The 19817-nt window shown below is 39.6% G+C and overlaps 1 protein-coding gene across 2 annotated transcripts; it reads left to right on the top strand.

Annotated features, from left to right (window-relative positions):
• Positions 1 to 844: 844 nt before the first annotated feature.
• Positions 845 to 12292, top strand: Teh1 (tipE homolog 1). 2 transcript variants are annotated; one of them, XM_065484530.1, is made up of 5 exons: positions 845 to 991; positions 1729 to 2130; positions 6805 to 6950; positions 7040 to 7210; positions 8276 to 12292. In XM_065484530.1, exons 2-5 carry the CDS (start codon positions 1750 to 1752, stop codon positions 8364 to 8366), a joined length of 789 nt encoding a protein of 262 aa, XP_065340602.1. In that variant the 5' UTR covers positions 845 to 991; positions 1729 to 1749; the 3' UTR covers positions 8367 to 12292. The 2 variants fall into 2 exon arrangements, with proteins under 2 accessions (XP_065340602.1, XP_065340601.1); XM_065484529.1 differs by having other exon boundaries at positions 1694 to 2130.
• The last annotated feature ends 7525 nt before the right edge of the window (positions 12293 to 19817 follow it).

The raw sequence follows: 19817 nt of genomic DNA, 5'->3' as shown, positions 1-19817 counted from the left end.
ATTACGAAGGAAAGATTTTTCATCCAGTGTGAAGTTACAGCAAGCACGCAGTGGATTATAAATTAAACTCAACATAAGTTCCAAATGACTGATGACATTTTCACCATTCGTTCAATTGCGTTATTGAAGGCAATGTTTGGTTAAAGAAGAAAAGATAAGCTTCCAAACCCCGTAGACAAGGAAGTATGTTTTGATGTAATGTGGAAAAGAAGCGTACATTATATTTTAAATTCACGCCACTTTTGTAGCTGAATTTCTATTTTGAGCAAAACGTAAAATTTGCCTTGGAATTAGTGAAGCGTATGAACTTTCATCTCCGGACAAATTAAAATTTCATTGATTTCTTAAAACTCATGAAGCTTCTGGTGCCTTTGCCAACTTTTTGTTTGTAGGAATGGGTTTGTCTAGATTAATTTGAAAAACTTTTGCGCATTGTTACTGCCAAAAGACGGTTAGCTAAAAATTTGTCTCGTTGGGCAATACGTAAACGTGACTTATTCCCAAATCTGAATTTCTCGCCGGTGTTGGTCGCGCTTGAGCGCTTTATTGGCGAATTAAAACTTCCAAGGCAGCGCTTTGTTTCCAACAAAGGGGTATGGCGACGTGCGTGTGAGAAAAAGTCAAAGCAGAAATCTTTTCCTCGTCATCATTCTTTGCGTCTTTACGGGCGGAACAAGCTCTCGGCTCACTTCTTCCCGAGCCTGAGCGACGAGCACTTTGCACCTTGTGCGAAAAAGCCGCGACGCCACCCCCGCCGTCAGGCCATCCACCCCCGTCGGCCGCGGGGGAGGGGATGGTGCGCGACACCCACTTTGCAGCGCCCTCATTCGTCCGCCCTTAAAAAGGCAGACAGACCGGCCCGACGGCTTAGTCGAGGACGGGTCTCGCCAGCCCGCGCAGCCCCCAGGCCATGCCCCGCCATTCGCCACCCCCGCTCTGGCTGCCCCCAATGTGCATGCCGCGTTGACCACCCCGTCAACTTATTCTTTAGGTACGTACCAACATTTTTTCTTTTCTTTTGCAAAGTTGCATTCCTCTATTGCATGGCATTGTATCTAATTTTTACGACTGGTTTGAAAGATTTGCGAAATGCAATAAACTATTTAAGTTTTCGCATTTAACTTGGGTAATTTTGTTATTTTGTTAATATTGTTAAATGGGGCTATTTTGCGTGTGCTATTTTCTTTAAATTTGCAATTTACGCTGATGAATTTGGAAATGATTTTTATTTTGTCCGATGTAAAGAAATTAAGTTTAGATTAAGTTAATATTATTGTATAATGAAGAAAAACTACTTGGACTGTATCGGACATGGCTCAAACAATTTGTTCTATTACTTGAATAATGAAACATAAATTTAGTGTCAATTAGAAACATCAATGCGAATTTGAATTAACAAATCAAATTTATCTAAGTGAACTTTTTTCCTTTTGAAAATAATTTAAAAAGCATTTTCCTGTTGCGTCATGTGCCTGAATCAATACTTCTTCAGTTGCAAATTGATCAACAAAGTAATCATCTACGTTGCTAATTTATCTGAAGTATTCTGCGTGCATTATCTTAATGGATTTTATTGATTGAGCTCAAACAAAACAATGATTAGCTCTTGAAATAAATATAATTCAATAACAAAACGCAGTCGTACACCTTAAAGATTAATTTTAAATGTACTCTTGATGTTTTTACATAATAGGGCATGGTGACACTGACCTGTACTTTTCATCGCAGAAGGATGCACCGGCGCGAATAATGCACGGAAGCAGTTCAGAGCTACTGCTTGATCGGGCCCGCAAAGCCCCCGAGGCGCTGCCGCCGCCCCCGGGGGCGGGTCACGTCTGCCTGAAGCGGCTCAAGTTTTACGTGACCTCGGCCCTGGCCATGACTGTGAGCGGCGGATTCGCGGCGCTCTTGTTTCTGGTGCCGCTGTACGTCGACCCCGCCGTCTCCACACTCATGTCAGACTTCGACCCTGAGCCAGTCACCTGCGAGACCTCGCAGGTCGAGTACCTGGCTGGCATCGGCAACTGCTCGTGGAGCTCGTGTCGCGAGGGCTGCACGTCGGACCTCTACAGGTGCACCCACGTCTCCGTCTTCTACACCCCGAACCAAAATCACAGTGACCAACTTAGGGTGAGTATTCTCGGCCGTCCATATTTTTTCTCAGTTGAAAGTGCTTAAAAAAGGGCATTCTGGGACTTTCTTGTATATATTATTTGTAAGTTGACGGGGGCACGTACTTTAAATGGATTCATTCACTCTTTTATTTTCCCTCTTTTCCGCCTACTATTTAAAGGTTAGTAGGATTTTGATCTAGGCACCTCACTACGATTCAATATTTGAAATTTCAAGAAATTGTTTTTAGCTTTTTGACATTGCAAGTCGAGAAAAAACTTTTAGAAACAGTTCAAATACTAATATGCACTACACATTTTTGGAAAAATCTAGTTTTAATAAACATTTTTTCGTTTATCTCATTCGGAAAAATTCCAAGTTATTAATTACGGGTAAAAAGTTTTAATATAAGCTACAGAAATCGAAAATTAACTAGTCTCCGGAAAATTGTTTAAAAAAGCACAATAAGGGAGGCTTCTTTAGAGTTGATTTAGATATATTACGCAGGCTGTACAGTTTAAACCGATTCCTATTTTATAGCAATGGTGTATTGTATTTTATTTAGCTTTTTAAATAATGAAATACAATCATCTAGCAATAAATCTATATAATTTGAGGTTTACTTATTTTTTCGGGCATTGACTCATCTTAGTTTAGTGGTAAACATTTGGTGCATGAAACAAATTTTAATATCAAAAGTAAATTTAAAAATATTTGTCACGAAATTTGCCAATGTTTTAAATCTAAATTAGCATATTATGTTTTTACTCTGAATCAGTGCAGTTATTAACCTCTCTACATTCCATTAGTGAGAGCTTTGACATCACAATAAATAAACCGAGACATCATTTTAGGCATTAACTCAATTCTCTATACAGTTTCATTGATCTAGGAGGTCGCCATGATGCAGATGCAGACTGCAGGGCCAGCTTTTTGTGACTAAAATGAAAAAAATACTTAGTATCTCAGGATAATTTAATGCCAGCATAATTTAAATTAGATTATTTTAGCTTTTTCGATACAGGAAACTTTCAATTAACTAAACGAAATGGTCTTTAACTGTTCAGCCTTCAGAGCATTACAACTAGATTAAAAAAGTTGACGTTATGAACTGATATCCATATAAACGTGGCTTGGTTGACGCAAGCATATTAAGCTAACAAATTTTGTGCACTTTGTCGCGTGCTCAGTAAAAAAATAATATTTGCTTGTCGCGCGCGGTCGAAATGCGTGAACCGTGTCACAGTTTTCCGTCTGTTGACGTTTTGGCTTGCCGGGCGTTTTATGGGAATAACACCTCTGGGGTGATCCCGCGGCGGTTTTATGAATGTGTGTTTTTCGCGTGTGTGTATACTTGTGCTGTGTAATGCAAATGCTGGGCCCGTAACTGTATGTGAGCGATGATGCCTGAAACACGAAAGCACAGCTTTTACACCCAAACAAATCTTTAGTGCGTCGTAAAAACACTTCCTGAGGCACACGTTTGCCCATCGGGGACAATAATATTGTCCCGTGCGAAAAAAACCCGGCGGAGATGCAAAGAATCCAATAGTTTAAAATTGCTGAGATGGAATTGAACGCTTGGGGGAGAATTACGATTAAAAAAAAATGTGAACCTCCTAATTTTCAAGAATATATTATTTGTTTTTTAGATTTCAAACATCTAGGCTTCATCAATTTTTATATGACAATTTTTAAAGGAAAGAATGAAACTGGGAATGTTCTAATATTAAAATATAATTGAGCAATTAAATTATTGAGCTAGTCAGAATATTCGTTTCTTACACGAATTTATTTAAATGCCCCCTTTAAATGATTATACTTGTGCGGTTGCTAAAATTGTGCATAAAAATCTAGAATGCAGAGTGCACTCAAATTCAGTCAATCTAAGAATTACATCCTTTTCCCTACCATCAAGATTATATTTAACGAGGCTGTCTCGTCTTTAGAAGTACACGGGCGTGCGTGGCAGAATGAAGTCAATCTGGCTCCGCCAGAAAGATCAGCTGATAAGCCCAAGCGAGTAATTAACGCAGACGCATTTGTGGGACAGAGAGACACGCGCACGCTCATGCAAAGGATAATAAATTACCAGCCGCCACAAATCACGCACGCGGCCCATTCCAAAAATCCGACTATGGTACGGCGGCAGCAACAACAATCACATGTCACAAAGCTCTTTACGTAATGGCTTGAAAATCAACAAACAACAGGTTTTCCTCGAGGAAACTAAAAAATGCAATCATAACTTGCGTTTCTGCATGAAGCAAAGGTGCGAAAAGTACGCAACACAATAGTTATATCTACTCCATTTTTCTTGTTAGGTTTTCATTTTGTCATATTGGTGTTAATTTCGGTCATTACCATAGAAACATTTGGTTGTGTTTAGTGTGCGTCAGAGAATTCCGTTCTTTTTAGGTTAAAGTATAAAGTCAACGTTGAGTGCAGCTAAATTTTAATGTTCGAAGTTTATAAAATTAGGAAATAAAAAATTTGGGCACTAATTTGGGCATTAATTGCTTCATTTTATAGCTATTTACAAAACACTTCTTGCAAATTTGTGCAAGATGGATAGCATATTTATTTGTTGTAGCTCGTTTTCTAATTTGCCAATTTGTGCAGAAAAGGATTTTGCCAATTTACCTCGTGGTTAGGTTTTATCAGGACTTGAAAAACAAAATGAAATGGTAAAAGCATAGAAAATTGATTGAAATTTGAAGTTCTTTTTCTTAATATTTAAATGGTTTGGAAACATGTGATGCATAATAATTATTATATTTTGAAATTTCTCTTCTCGAAATACCATTACACTGAAAATATTAACAACATTATATTTAGAGCTATAAAAAAATAAGTAAATCTATAGTATATTCATCCTCCAATATAAATTGCATTTAAGTCTATTTTTAAGTTAGGTGAAAAAAGTTTAAATTTAAATTGCTCCTTTGCTAAGTATTGATGTCATTACACGTTTCTCCTAAACTGACCTTGAAAGTTGTAGTTTTTCTTTGTTGAGCAAGTGTCGAGAAACTGAGGATTATCTCATAATTTTACATTTTATTTTATTTATTTAGCTAGAACGGTGTATTCTCCAAAGATTTGTTGGTTCTCTCTTTGTGTGTAATCTTCTGTCAAACAGTCGGCAGGCACACATTTACAAAATTTGAGCAGCTTGCTGCAATGCGTGCACTCTCGCGAGGTTTAGCCTCTCAGTGGAGACAGTAGAAGAGTTGCGAATTCGCAAAGCACTTTATGTACTCTAATTCGCACAGACGAAAACACACATAGGGGTAAGGGAGACACGTGCTTCGCTGAGAGGGTAAAGAAAAAGCTCTTTCGCTCGCGGCAAAAGTCGGCGCTGAGTTTGGCGGTGAATTACGTTTGCGCAATTTCCTAGAAACAGCAGGCCGAAAGAAGAGGAACTTTTGAATTAATCCAGCCGGCAGTGAGCAACATCACAAGATGCTGGCGTGGCAGAACGCACGCCAGCTCGTCCTTGTGTAATGTAATTGGCTTCGCAGATAAATTATTAAATTCATAGCTCGGCGCGGCAGGGCGAGTCGAAAAGAAGCTCATTAGCTGGAGAGCCTATTGATTTATCAATGCAGTGAATTCCGTTCTGCCAGCGCAGACTTTCTTATTCTGTCTCTCGATTCCTTGAGCGCAGGGTAAAATTAGCTGCGCGTCGCGAAATTGCCCGCTGTCAGATGGATTGTTGTAATATTGCGTCGCTCTCGCTATTATTGTGGCTGCAGAGTTTCATCTCGCTCGCCCGCGCACAATGAGAGAGAGCTGCTGCCGCCGCCGCCGCGCTCTCAGAGAAAAAGGGATCCTTGGCAGGCAGATTCGCATTCTTCTGACAGCCAGATTTCCTCCGGCTTCAACAATTTGCCTCTCCTGTGTACGCGGTTATATTTCACTCGCCTTTTATTGCGCGTTCGCACTTTTGTACGCTTGTGCGTGCCGTCGCGAAAATCCAACTTTGTGCGTAATACGGTTTTTCAAAGGGCACTCCTTCCTATACGAGAGTTTCGTTTCGCTGCCGGCATACACGCAGCGTCGTTCAAAGCGAATAAAACTCTGGCCTCGTCTCTCATCAAAAAGTCTAAAAAGCCGCTCTCCAGCGAATATTATTTCACATTCCATTATACAAGCCGACGCAACCACGAGATTAAAGGCGCCGCTCAGTTTATATTTTCGGGTTCAAAAAGTAAGCACACAATCCAGCACACGCGTTTGAACTTATTTAAGTGTATACAGGCAATTCACCATAATCATTAGATGAATTCACAACATTGTCAGAATTGCAATGCTCTTTATAAAAAAATTGAATTAACTTAAACTTAATGACTCTACTCTGTGTGCAAAATTAATTATAGGTGGTTGGCTAATTAGTGAAAATTCTATGAGAAAAATTAAACAACACGCTCTCGAACTTAAGAAGTTACTTAACGCTTATGGCTCTCACAAAACGTAAACTTATGGGTGCTAAATCAAGACCGTAACAAATCTTAAAAAGGAATTTGCACACCAACAGGAAAAACCGCACGTAACTAAAAGAAAGGTCTGTTTGCATGGCCACAAGCTTGAATGCGAGGAATGCAATTACGCTCGCCTTTGAGTTTCACTTTTGACACGCGCTGAATTTGACTTTCTCAACTGTGTATTTTTGAACTGGTGTTTGAGTTGCAGGTGGAAGCCACCCTGCTGGTGAACATCAAAGGCTGTGGCTACCCGCCCGAAGTGCAGTGCTCACGGTTCTGGGATCTATACGCCAGGGAAGGTGCCAAGTTTGATTGCCACTACTCGCGCAGGAACGCGTCACTAGTGATGCCCAGGTATGAATTTTTGCTCACATAGTTGTACCTGAGTTTGAGTGCATGGTGAGATGACATTTTAAATTACTTTTCGTTGTTTTTGACTTCAGTTACAACCGCGAGGAGCACGTGGACACTATCCTCCATTACTTCCTAGTGCCGTTCGCAGTGACCACGGTGGCCTCGATCGGCCTGTGTGTGCTCCACTGCGACTGCCGTTGCTCTAGAAAAAGCACCGCACCTAATAAGAGGCCTCGCAATAAGCTTGTTTCAAATCCAAGGTAAGTCAGCAAAGGAGGGCGATTAAAATTCAAACCATCTTAAATATCTCTTTGATGCATCAGGTGTGCTTATTTTAAAAGATAAAAGCGCAAACGTGTCAATTTGTGTCAACAAGGTTAACGTTCAAACCGGGTGAGCTGCTAAATAAAAATGTTCGTAGCTCGCTGATGTAAGCTTGTTCTTCTGAAAAGTTTCGCTTAAATGGCTTAAACTTACAGCTTAGCTCTAATGCTCTCAATAAAACGGTGGAAACCCCACATTTTCTGTAGATGCCGCTTTAAAAGAATAAGGAGCAACGTGAGCGCTTTTATAATTATGAGACTTGGGATTTTAAGTCAACGATAGACATTTTTATCTACGCAACGCAATGCCATTATTAGTTAACATGCTGATATGAGAGAAGACTGCAAAAATGAGCTGTCTCCTGTGTAGAACATTAAACTATACCGCAATATGTTATTTATTCCAGCATAGGGACGGATTTTCAGGGTTTCATGAGTTGGTATACGCACCGGTTATGGGTCTGCTGATACGGTGAGCCCAGGTACGAAAGGATTTTTTATACCTGAATGACTGTCTAAAAATGAAGAATGTGAACTGAACCTCCGACGCATATTAATTTTACTAAATTCTGATACTGCCTTGGATACAGAAAACAGAAGACCAACTTTTCAAAAAAAAAAATAATAAAAAAAAAAAATGTAACAATTGATTTATTTTTTGATTGCGGTCAGCTTGAGGGTAGCCTTCTTCTAAAATCTCACACGGGATGATATCCATGAAAATCCGTCCTTGTCTATAAATAATCAGGTACTTTAATTTAATTTCCTTTATTTGTATTACACAGCGGTACAAAAATCGAAGCTTCTCTATTTCTGTCCGCGCATTTACTGAAATTTAAATTCCCGAAATAGCTCAACTCGTGGATTTACTTAGGATGGCTATATAGCTATATTAATAATAAATTCCTCTGTTTATATTTACTGCTAACTGCATCAAAATATGGCGCTGTTTCTGAATTGTAAAAAAAAAAAATATAAAAAAGTTATTGGTTTTTGTTGCAGTGACATAACGATATCGCGGGTGGAGACGATCACTCCTCGGGGTGACGACGACGAAGAGCTGACAATATCGAGTTCGATCAGGCCGCTCTGACAAAGGGACGACACCATGGACAGTCACCTGGCTCGCTCAACGTGCAGCAGCGAACTCTGAGCTGCCTTTGTCACATGGTGTTTGACAGTTGCTGTGAGTTGAACTCGTTCTTAGGTGCTATTTCGAGAAATTTTGAAAGAGATGAAGCGGCGCTCGGATGCCGAAATTTGCCTTATTCCTTGAAAAGCGTGCGAGATTTTTAAAAAAGTAAAGCCGTGAACGATTTGTGAGCAACATCGCTGATTGTAAAATACATACACACATATATATACAAACGGTAAGTCTTGAGTAAAAACTGAAAATTATTCTATGAGCATGTTAGCGTAGAGTAATTCAGAGTAGAGTGCTTCCGGCGTAGGCTTAGACATTTTTTCTATAGCATTCACTGATCATTGCAATGCTTTCTGTATACACGTTGTTCTTCAGTAGACTCGTGAAAATATATTTAGATAGAGAATATTATCATTATAAATAGGTTGCATAAAACGCTTGAGGACAATATAAAATTTAATTAGGCGCATTGATAAATACTTTGCACTCTCTTTAATAAACATCTCTGATTTGTACTGCTTTTAGTTTTTTAATGTTGCTTCAGTAAAAACGCATTCGCATTTGTGCGAATGGTAATTAATGCACTATTTCAAAACAATTTGGGTTGTATCGCCTTAGAGATTTGAGTCTTTCTTGAAAAACTTTTCACTAAGTGCAATAACGGAATGGAAAACACACATACAAGCAAAAATCAGCCGCGATTTGTGTGATTGCTGTGTTTGACAAACGCGAGAATTGTTGCTAGGATGTAATAAACTGAAATGCTCACTCGCTGTTGAAAATATGATAATGCGTTAGACAGGTAATTATTAGAACTGTTTATCATATGAATGGTAACTCAATGTAATCGTCTATGACGCTGTTTGTATAATGAACTGGAATATTTACACACCCACCATAAATGAATGGAAAAACAAAACTGCAGCCACTCGCATTTGCATAACAATTATATCATCACCATTTCCATTGAAAACACCTTTTGGCCAACTGCCCTACTAAATCGGAAAAGTATGCAAATGCTGAAAGGGCTGGGGTGTGCCGTGAAATACACGAACGGCGCATTTTGTCCATGGACGTGGGTCGCGGTCATTATTCGCTCGCGAATATTTTTACGCGCCGCTTTTCCATCGACCATGGGAGGAATAAAATTCGTCGTTTTAGCTTTCGTGTGTGTATCATCATGTCCAACTCGCAAGGGACAATGAGAAACAACAAGCTGGACAATATTTAGATCACAAAGCATAGTTAACTGGCCACAGTCAACTCGAATATTCTGCATGTTGAATAGTTTAATTTTTATTTTCGTGCTCGTGCTGTGTTTTATCTGCAGCTTGTGCTGCGCTAACAGACTAATTTATGACCTTTTGGTAACGGAGTCTCTTATTCTGATTCGATTTCATGTTCTTGTCTGATTTTTCACTGCTTTATCTGCCTATAAAGGAGACTGTTGAATACCTCTTTTCGTTCGACAAAATCGAAATGATTATCTTTTTGCTAAGAAGAGATATTTCAAAAGTTTAATATTTGTTTTAAAATTTTTAATTGGACTGTAATATTTCAGTCATGAACAATCAACTAAACATGAATTAGAAACAATTTGATCTCGTTATTAGTTTTTTAAATTATTTGTAATTAATGGTGGCAATAAAAAATATTGCAGTCATTAAACTAAATAAAAACAGTTTTCTACAATTCTTGCTCAATTTAGTATATATTTTCTGCGATGAATTCATTTAAATTTTGCTTTCCAGTAATTTAGAATAAATAAATATTTCACTTCTGGATTTTTAAAACTATAAATATTCACCTCCTGGAAAATTTGAAGCGGAGTTTCCATTATAGAAGCAGCATTGTTCGGCAAAACCCTTTTACCCTCAACACCGACACCCAACAAATCTTGCGGATTCAGCAGCAGAGAGTGTGGTGTCTGGAAATTGGTGCGGCTCGGCCTCGAGTCGCATTGGTTTCGCGACAATTTCGAGGTTGCTGTGGCCAGCTGGGGGCGGAACGTGGGCAAGGGCATACACTCGGACATAGCTTCAAACAAACAAAACTCACACGCGTTGCATGTGTATGTATGTATTCATGTGCCTGAGTGAGAGGGCGAACCGCCGTGGGTCTGTCGGATGCATTAATTATGCAGCCGTCGAGTTAGCGGTGGGCAAGCCATGTACTTTTGTCGAGCACAAGCAGCATCCGTGCCCCGTTGCCTTGGCCGCCTTTGGTGGTCGTTGCTGAGCCATCTCGCCTGCTAAATTGCATTTTCGCGCACGCCGCAAACTCAGTTTCAATCTCTCTCCCTCACTCGCCACCTTCCCAATGCAGTTAACCCGAATTAACGCTGTGATCCGGCACGCTCGGCTAATTGTTCAACGACAGCGTTAATCGCGGAATAATGCATGTCAATCTGATTTCAGTTTTACAGGGTATTTTAGAAGATGACAATGCATTTTTTAAATTAGCTATTGTAAAAAAAACCTCCATGGAAAATAAATTCCACATTAAAAATTTCCTGGAGATAAAGTTTTTTTAATTCAAGCTAGTTTAGAAATAACATCGTTTAAAACAGAAGTGAGATTTAATTAACAGAGAGCATAATGAATGATATCTAATGACTCGAAATATTATCGTCAATTTAAAACTCAGTGAAGTTATCAGTACACTGGCACTTCCTCAGCTATATTTCTTTTAAATATTAATCTAACAGTAAGTGTTTCATTTTTTTCAAAAGTTTTTGCCAGGTAGACCACGCAAAGTGAATATGAATAAATGAATTTGAAACTTGTAAATCGAGAGATTGGCTAATGATGCACACAAATTCTTTCTGCTCTTGTTTCAACTTCGTTTTCATTTTTTATTCACGCAGCAATCACTTTAAACAGTCCCCTGTGTAATTGAAAAAATTTTAAAACTGTTGTTAGTGGTTTGATATGCGAAGAGGGAATTATATGCCGATATGATAAGTCGAAATATAACGTCAAATTGTGCCATACGCGAGGAATTTGTGAATCAATTTGCAGTTTACATAATACGCAATTTATTAGATTTTGTATCGTATGATATCTATTGTAACAAGCTCAGTCATCAGTCGCACGCAAACCAAAAGTGCTCGGAGAAGCCGTAATATTAAATATCTGTCGTCGCCTTCAAGCCAAAATCAAGAGTTTTAATTGAGCTTGAACGAAACCAAAACGAGGTAAAACATCACTTCTTGAGAGTATTGAACACACGTAATATTTTTGTACTTTTGGATGAGTCAATGGCGAACAGAGAAGCAGCTCTTCTCGCCACCTCAGCTGCTACATACTATTGTAAATCTCACGAATATTAATCAACTTGCATAAGTTGGGTGAATTTGGATTGTGACAAATAGAGTATATTTGCTTTAAATAAAAAAACATACACACACACGATTTTCGACAGGATCGAAGAATCTTTGCGAAGTGCGATTTTTGTTGGAATAAGATTGTGATACTTGACAACGTTTTTTTCGCCTGCACGCAGACTTAACGAGGCCGATCATGCTGGTCGTGATTGAGCAGAGTCTGAATTTTAACAATTGACCAGAGAATAGGTTGCGAGTTTTAAAAAGCCCTGTTAAACTGTTGTTACACCACACCAGTTTCGTTCTCTCAGAGGAAAGTGAGAAATATTATGTAGAACATTTGGAGAGAAGTGTTTTGATATAATTATCTGTAAGAGCGTTTGTTGGTTACAAAAAAATATTTGAATTAAAAACTGTAATTTCTGAGGTTGATTACGCATGATAAATAATTATACTAAGCAACCAAGATTAATTGCTGATTCTATCAAATAAAGCGCAGCTGGAAAAGCTGTTTAATAACAAAACAGCTGAACAAGCTTGTTATTATTTTGGCACCCATTCGCAAAAGCACTCTATCGGAAAGTAAACACAATTATCTGCAGCACATTTACCCACCGATTCGTAAGTACATACATACAAATCCATGTTTTATGTTTGAATTTACCATCTTACATAGAATTAGACTGAATTGAGTTAAATTACATTTGAAATGAAAGGTACACTATATAGCATTTGGCGCAGAGCAGATGGTCAAAACAGAAACTGTTGCAAACAAAAAAATTACAACTCACTTTTTTCCTTTGTAACATCGATAAAATGCCAATTAAAGTGTCACGGAGGTAAATTTTAAAGCATCAACTGGTGGATGGCCATAAAACCGAAGCACTTTATTAGGGAAATAATTTATTGCTTTTTGACTGCCATCTATATGCGCGGGTGATGAAGTGGTTAACAATATATTGGATAACTGAATAACACTAGTATCGAGTAGCGAGAGGGAAATCTATAAATTAAATTCATGTACTAATGCAAATCGGAATCAGCGTTGACGATCGTTGGGAGAGCAGTAATGCAAAAAAGCGGCGCGAGCGAGGGAAAATTTCCCGCGAGGATCATCATCGGCGGAGCGGCTCGTGCGGATGCGGCGGGGCGGACGGGTTAAAAATGGATAGCAGCGCTGATTTGAATCCCAAATTCGGGCTGCTGCAGGACGGATCGCGCGCGCGGCTCGGCGGTTTGCGACTAATAAGCAAAGGCCATTATGCAGTTCAAAGCGGAGGAAAGAATAAGGAAAGAGCGATGGCGGCGGTGGCGGACTGAGTGTGTATAATTGAGCATCCAGCAGCGTTTCATTGTGCAAGAGTCGCGCGCTCTGGCTCGGCAGGAAAACATGATATTATCGATCCCGCACCTAGGGCTCTCTCTCTCTCAACTCACTCACCAGTCGACTCCCTGCTCTATTTTCCTTCTTCTTCTTCTTCTTTTTAAACACACCCTTCGGCACCTCCTGCCCACCCGCCCGACCGCCCGTCACCTCCGACTCGCAATATATAACCGACTCAAATGAGTGCTAACAAACAGCCCCCGCGGCGCGCGCTGCACAATTTTCCCTTGCTTATTTTCGCGCGGCAATCAATTCTCGCGATTGATGCATGATGAATCCGAAATAATGAGGCAATTGATCACGCAGCCGTCACAAATATTAATCAAATATTCATTAATCACTCTATTATTCCAGCTGCGGCGGGCGCACAAAAAGTGTATGTTTCACTCGGCGCGCACATTTCGTATTCCCTTTCGCTTCCAAGGCGGCCCATTGTTGTCTGCGTTGCGCTTTGATCGACTGCCGCAAATAAATTGACGTGTTATTCTCTGTGTGTGTGTGTGCCTTTTGCATCGACCATGCAAGCGGGCAAAATATTTAAATATTTACCAGCCAACCGACCATCCACCTTTTTGTCCTGGCCGACCCGAAATATATGCAACCAGGCCGGTGATTCAGCTCTTTTGTATCTCGTGTGCCGGGCAACCAACTCTTTTTCGATTCTTTGTCTCCGCCTGCTGCTGGGAAGTTGGCGGCGGGCGTCGCTAATTGCGGCATTATTAAGGCGCGATGCTTGTCTCGTGCAGGGCTCTCACGAACCGCCGACCGATAGATCAAAAATTCATCGCTACTTAATTTAACCCCCGGAACTTTCCGATACACTTCCCAAATTCCAAAGTGGCTTAACGTGGTGCATTATTTATCCGGCTTACTCGCGCTTGGACTGTTTCACGACATTCAATTAAACACGAGTAAGAAATAAGGTCGGATTCAGTGGGTGTTGCTGTCAAAGCGTGAAACCGTCTCGGCAGGGATGCGACACCATTGTTTCTCCCTGATAAATGGAACTAATTTCTTGGAGAATCGAATGACGCTCTCGTTATTTCTGGGCTGCAGCTCCCGCATAATAATCCACTAGCGAAAGGGTTTCCATAGGATCAATGCTTTAATATGAGGCAAATCTCAATTTATTTTAATTATTTCCCTTCTCAATAAATTTTGAATAATAGGATAAAAATGCTTCCTAAAGACGACTTGGAGATTTATGACAAGATTTGCGCTGCAGAAGACTATTTTATATGATTAGAGCCTTTTCAACAGATTTTCGCTTACTTTTTGCAAGGGATTTTTGCCAAATACGCCGTACATAATGAGTTTATGGACGGAGTTTATAAATGAGTTATTTTACCTGTTGATAAAATGCACTTTATATAAGGATGCCTATATTCATCTTGAGAACAACTGCCGAAATTGCAAAATTTAAAGAAAATGATTACAAGTAGACCAAGTAGAATGTTTTTTCAGCACTTAAAATGCTCCAAAAGGAAGTTAAAAAGGCGATCGTCTTAAATTCTCAACTCCTCAGATGCTATACAATAGGCTCAAAATAAAGTGTTTTGGATGTAGCAGCCTCTTAAAACTAATACATTTTTTCAAATACAAATCAATATGTAATAATCAGGCAGTTAAAATTGTTTGCGACTGTTCCATACACTGAAGATAAGTACCTTTTTAATGTACTTTTAAATTTCAGAAGCAATAAAAAAATGCACTCTTTGATATAATTCAAATCAAAAGCCCATATATTTGGCATCACGTCGACCTAGATTGTGTCTGCTTTTCCTTGGCGTCGTTCTTAGGACCCCCTGAAAACGTGCCAATAATTATGACACCACGTCGTCCGTGGGGACCTGCAGTAATTTATATTAATGCCAGAAAGTATGCTGGAGGCTCCCTCGGCCACTTTTGGAGGCAAACTGCCGAGCAGGCCCAGAACTGTCGTTAACTCAAACAAGCAGCCCAACTAATACCTCCTTGTGATGACAAGCTCAAATTTTAATGCAGCTCCTCGCAGCGGCTAACTGCTAACTGCTTTGTTATTTATTTAGACTTAGTTTCCAAATGGGACAAACTGCAGAAGCATAGGTGCTAGAATAAACAAAATGCGGGCGGAAAACTTTTTCTTCGTGGATGGGCAAAGTTTTTAGCAGGAAGTGTGTACAAAAGGTAGCGCGCGGTTGCAAACACTAGTTTATTGCAATTTTTATTCCACTCGGCAAAACCTGCAGACAGCAATATTGCGCCCTTGGTGTATGCCCTTTTTGCCCATACTGCAAGGATGAGGAAAACGGTGCCGAACTTTTCCTCGCGCGAAGAGAGTTTTTGCGAGTCGGGGGTGCCGCTGCAAGAACAGCATACACTGCTTTGACAGAAGCCCAAGAGACGAGAATTGGTGTCGCGAGACCATGTAAATTTCGTAAATTTCACCCAGCTGCTTTTGGATCGAGGCCAACATGCCAAACAATAGGTGCACGAGGAGGATGACCCAGCACCGCTGATATTATTAAAAAGAATCGTGCTCAACCTGGATTCAACCTTTACAGCAATATGCATGATGAGGAATGAGGACGTATCTTAAGACGGAATTTTCGAGTTGTTTGTTTATGGTGTCCAGTTCATTCAACACCTTAAACTTGGTAATAACTTTAAAAAGTGTTGAATGAATAGAAGTTTAAATACTGTAAATCAAGCTGCACCAAAATTGCGTTTAATTCTCCTCGGTATTCAAGAATGAAAAATTAAATAATATCGAGGTAGAATATTTTTAAAAATAGTGCGTATTTTAGATTTTGTTTTTAAATTTGTCACCAAAAGAAGCTTAAACAAGATAAAAATCTATGAGACTTTTTAATACAAAATGGCATTTTTTATCTAGAAAAACAATAAGTATCCCATAAATATACCGGTTTGTGATATGTAAATTAATATTTGTGATAAAAGTTTTTGTAGCGCCAGTATCAACATCGCGTCGTAACAACGTGAACTAAAAATTTAGGTGCTCTCTATTAATTTTTTACATGCGAGAGGAGCAACCTCTCCTCTCTCGGTAGAACTAGTTCAACGCAATTATTCAACGGGAAGTATTTTAAATACCATAAACCGTTATAAACGAATCAACATATTTTTATTAAGAATGAAAAATAAATACAAATAATGGTATGAGCGAGGCAAATAATATTTATCGCGAAAAGTGTCGATTTCAAGGCATCAATCAATGAAAACGTGCATCACAATCGTCGCGGACTTTTAATCAGTTAACATATGCACGCTGCATTGATTAATCCCGTATACCCAAGACTAACAACATTCAAATCCGAACTTCCTAAAAATGTGGTAGCATACGCTCAAGTTGCATCGACATTTCTCTCTTGAGCAATGTAAACAGATGGTATTCTTTGCAAGCTTTACTTTTCCCAGAATTGAATTCGAGCTGATTTTCAGCGCAAAACAATCCTCCCGTAGAATTCTCGTCAAGAAGCGATTCGCAGAAAATGTAATTCCACGTGCGACGGAATTCGCTGAATTTGTGGCAACGGGGCACGTTTTGTACGTGATCATTAGTACTTGGCGACACACATTACCAGGCAAACCTTTCACCGCGTGGGCTGGCCGGCGTGCGCGCTCCAATGTGAAATTGCCTACCACGCCATAAAAATGCGACTATAAAAAAGACATTGGACCGAAAGTTCTTTAATAACGTAGTGTCCATTCAGAACCAAACGATGACCGCACGCTGACATTTTTATTTTTACACAAATGCGCATGAATGTCAATTCAAGAACATTGTAAATTCTCTGTCATATTTTACTAACAATTTAAAAGAGGAAAAAAATGATAATTCACTTGAGCTTGTCTTGAAGATGCCGCAGACGGGTATTTTTTAAGGACATATTCAAGTTTGACTTGATTATTCAAATGACGAATAATGTAGTTGAATATAGGTATATAGAAATCTTAAACCCAATTTTAACCTTTATTTACATTGGTTGCAATCAATAGATATGAGAATTGATTGGTTCAATATATCCATTATATTTATGCATCGCTCATGAGCGAGGTAAAATAATAATTATAATAAATATAAATTGTCAAACCGGGTTTCGCAGTGTCTGATTTAATTTTTTGCTTTTTTATCTCATTTCCTCGGCAAACACTCATGCCAGCTGAATGCCCAAAAAATATCAGTTCGCATTCAAGAAAGAGTCGCGTTTTATGAATGGCAGGCGACACGCTAAAATATAATATTCGTCAACATAAAACACACAAAGCGGGCCAAAAACTGTTGTGGGTCAAATGCTCCAAAGGGCTGGCGGTGCAGATGAATTGCGCCCTTGAAATCCGTCTCCTGCTGTTTCTTTTCTCTCGCGTGCGCAACATTTTAAGACTTTTTCGTCGGCAATGACTCTTCAAGTGGCTTTTGTTGGTGGGCTGGCGATTGCGGACACAGTTAATGAATTTTCCTCCTGCGTATAACGTTACTCAAAAAACTCACAAAACTGAGAGTGGAAAATAAAAAAGTCCACTGCGCTAATATGGATAAAAATGTACCTTCTTTCAACATAGAAATTGTTAATAGAAAAAGCTCTATCCAACCTTATTCACTTTACTGAACTGCCTCGATTTTTTTGTATAATAGGAAAAACCTAAAACTTAGCATGTCTTTTTTTCGTTTTCAAGATAATCAAGTTTTTCAAATATAAAATATTCTGGGGATACCGGGTGAAAATTTATCCTCTTGTTCAAGTGTTAAAACCACAAAGCGATAATTGTGATACTCATAAACTCAACCACTGTACAAGTTGCGAATAAAAAAGTATTATATGACACAGGGCTTAAATTACGCCGCAAACAGTTAAAACACAGCAGCCACGAATACGAATAAGCGACAATGACTGCAGAGCTGTTTGAGCAGATAAATTGTGCTCTCGGGCTGCCAGTCGGCCGGCCGTTTTCGTCTCTTCCCATGTGGCGTATAAAATATGTATTTCGCATGCATGTGCGCTCATCGCAATGAGCCGGAATATCACAGCTTAGAGCCCGTTTATTATTTCCTGCGTGCTGACCGTTGTTCCCAGCGCGCCCAGCGTTTTTCACATTTTATCAATTCGGCCAGTGGACACATTGCCCACGGCCGCGCGAGGGGCCCTTCCGACTTTTCCGTCCCCGCACTCACCAAGTGCTGTTATCACACGCTCTGCCAGCGCTATCTAATCGACCTTGATGTTTAGCCCATCTGATGATGGATGCTGATTATCTGATAGCAAATATGCGGCAATCATGAATATGCATGTGAAATCGTTTTGCAAATTTGCATACTTTGCAGCATTTTTAACGAGTCAAGCTTTGATGGATCGACTGGACTCATTTTTTCAAAAAGCATTTTTGAAAAAGAAATTCCAAGCCAGAGTGCCTATTTTAAAGTGAGTTTCCAATAAAACTTAACCCAATATTTGAATTATTGAAATTTTATTTACCAACCTGTGGGATAGCACGAAATTTTTATGTATACAATTTTTCTCGCTGATATTGAGGCATTCAGTCATTTTGGTGACGCAATTTATCTCATTAAATAAGTAAGACTTGGTCCCAATTGGATTTTATGGAGCATAAAAAGTATGCCTCCATTCATGGAATCGAAGGTCGCCGTATGTCCTCCTGCTCCTGCTCGTGGACCAGAGCAAAGATCCATTGTGGAAAAAGCTTGGTCGGCAAGAAAAGCTGCCAGCCGGCGGCGGGCTACCCTCCCTGCTCCACAGCTTCGGGAGAGAGAAAGAGAGAGAGAAAGAGAGAGAGAGAGAGAGAGAGAGAGAGAGAGAGAGAGAGAGAGCTGGCTGCAGCTGTTTACGCGTCTCGGGCGAAATCTGTTCTCCGCCAGAGGCAGTCAGTCACCAACTCGTCGGGCCAAGCTGGCTCACAATAAGCCCTCATCAATTGTCCTAGTCTTCTAGATTCGTAGCGGCAGATAGCTGGACCCTCTGTGTTTAATACACGAGAGGCTGAGAAATGTATCGATCGATATTTCATCCACCCACCCCAGCCGCCAGACTGCCAGCCTCAACTGTATGGGCGGAGCTTTTGTTCGCCCAACAAACATCAGTTTGCGATTCACGTGTGCATTCTGCTATGAATAAACCAACTAACTAACCCGTTCGCTCGCTTCTTCTCACCGCACAACAACACAACTAACACTCTGGTTCGGGGCAAATCCCACCGTGATTGCAATTAGCGCGATTATTTTCACCGTGCTAAACCGTTTTGCGGACCGCGCGCCCTTCAGGAGCTAATTTGCCTCAGGAGAAAAATAAATTACCACTCGATTTGAAGCTGAATTGTTTGATATCCATTTGTTGGGAGACAAAGTTTATTTATATATTTATTTTAGTTCTTCTATTTTTAAATGTTTTTGTCGACTCAATGGAAATGCAAAAGTGTGCCTTTGATAATATTTATATGTAACCTATAGTTTTCACGTGCTTTTCATGAAGGCTTATTCTAACGAGAATAAAATTCAGAGCCTGGTTTTATTTATCTGCAATGGGGGTTTATAGAAGATTAAATTGCCAATGCACATTTAAAATTACAAATATTTATTAAATGTTGTGGTTGCATGAAAGGCTAAAATTTATCCGATACAACATACTTGGTTGGATTTGCATTCTAAATCAGAAAATATTATACTTACTCAATCTTA

The sequence above is a fragment of the Cloeon dipterum genome, chromosome 3, assembly GCF_949628265.1.
Source record: "Cloeon dipterum chromosome 3, ieCloDipt1.1, whole genome shotgun sequence".
NCBI lineage: Eukaryota > Metazoa > Arthropoda > Insecta > Ephemeroptera > Baetidae > Cloeon > Cloeon dipterum.
Note: the sequence above shows the minus strand (reverse complement) of the source record. Positions and strands in the feature narration are given on the sequence as shown.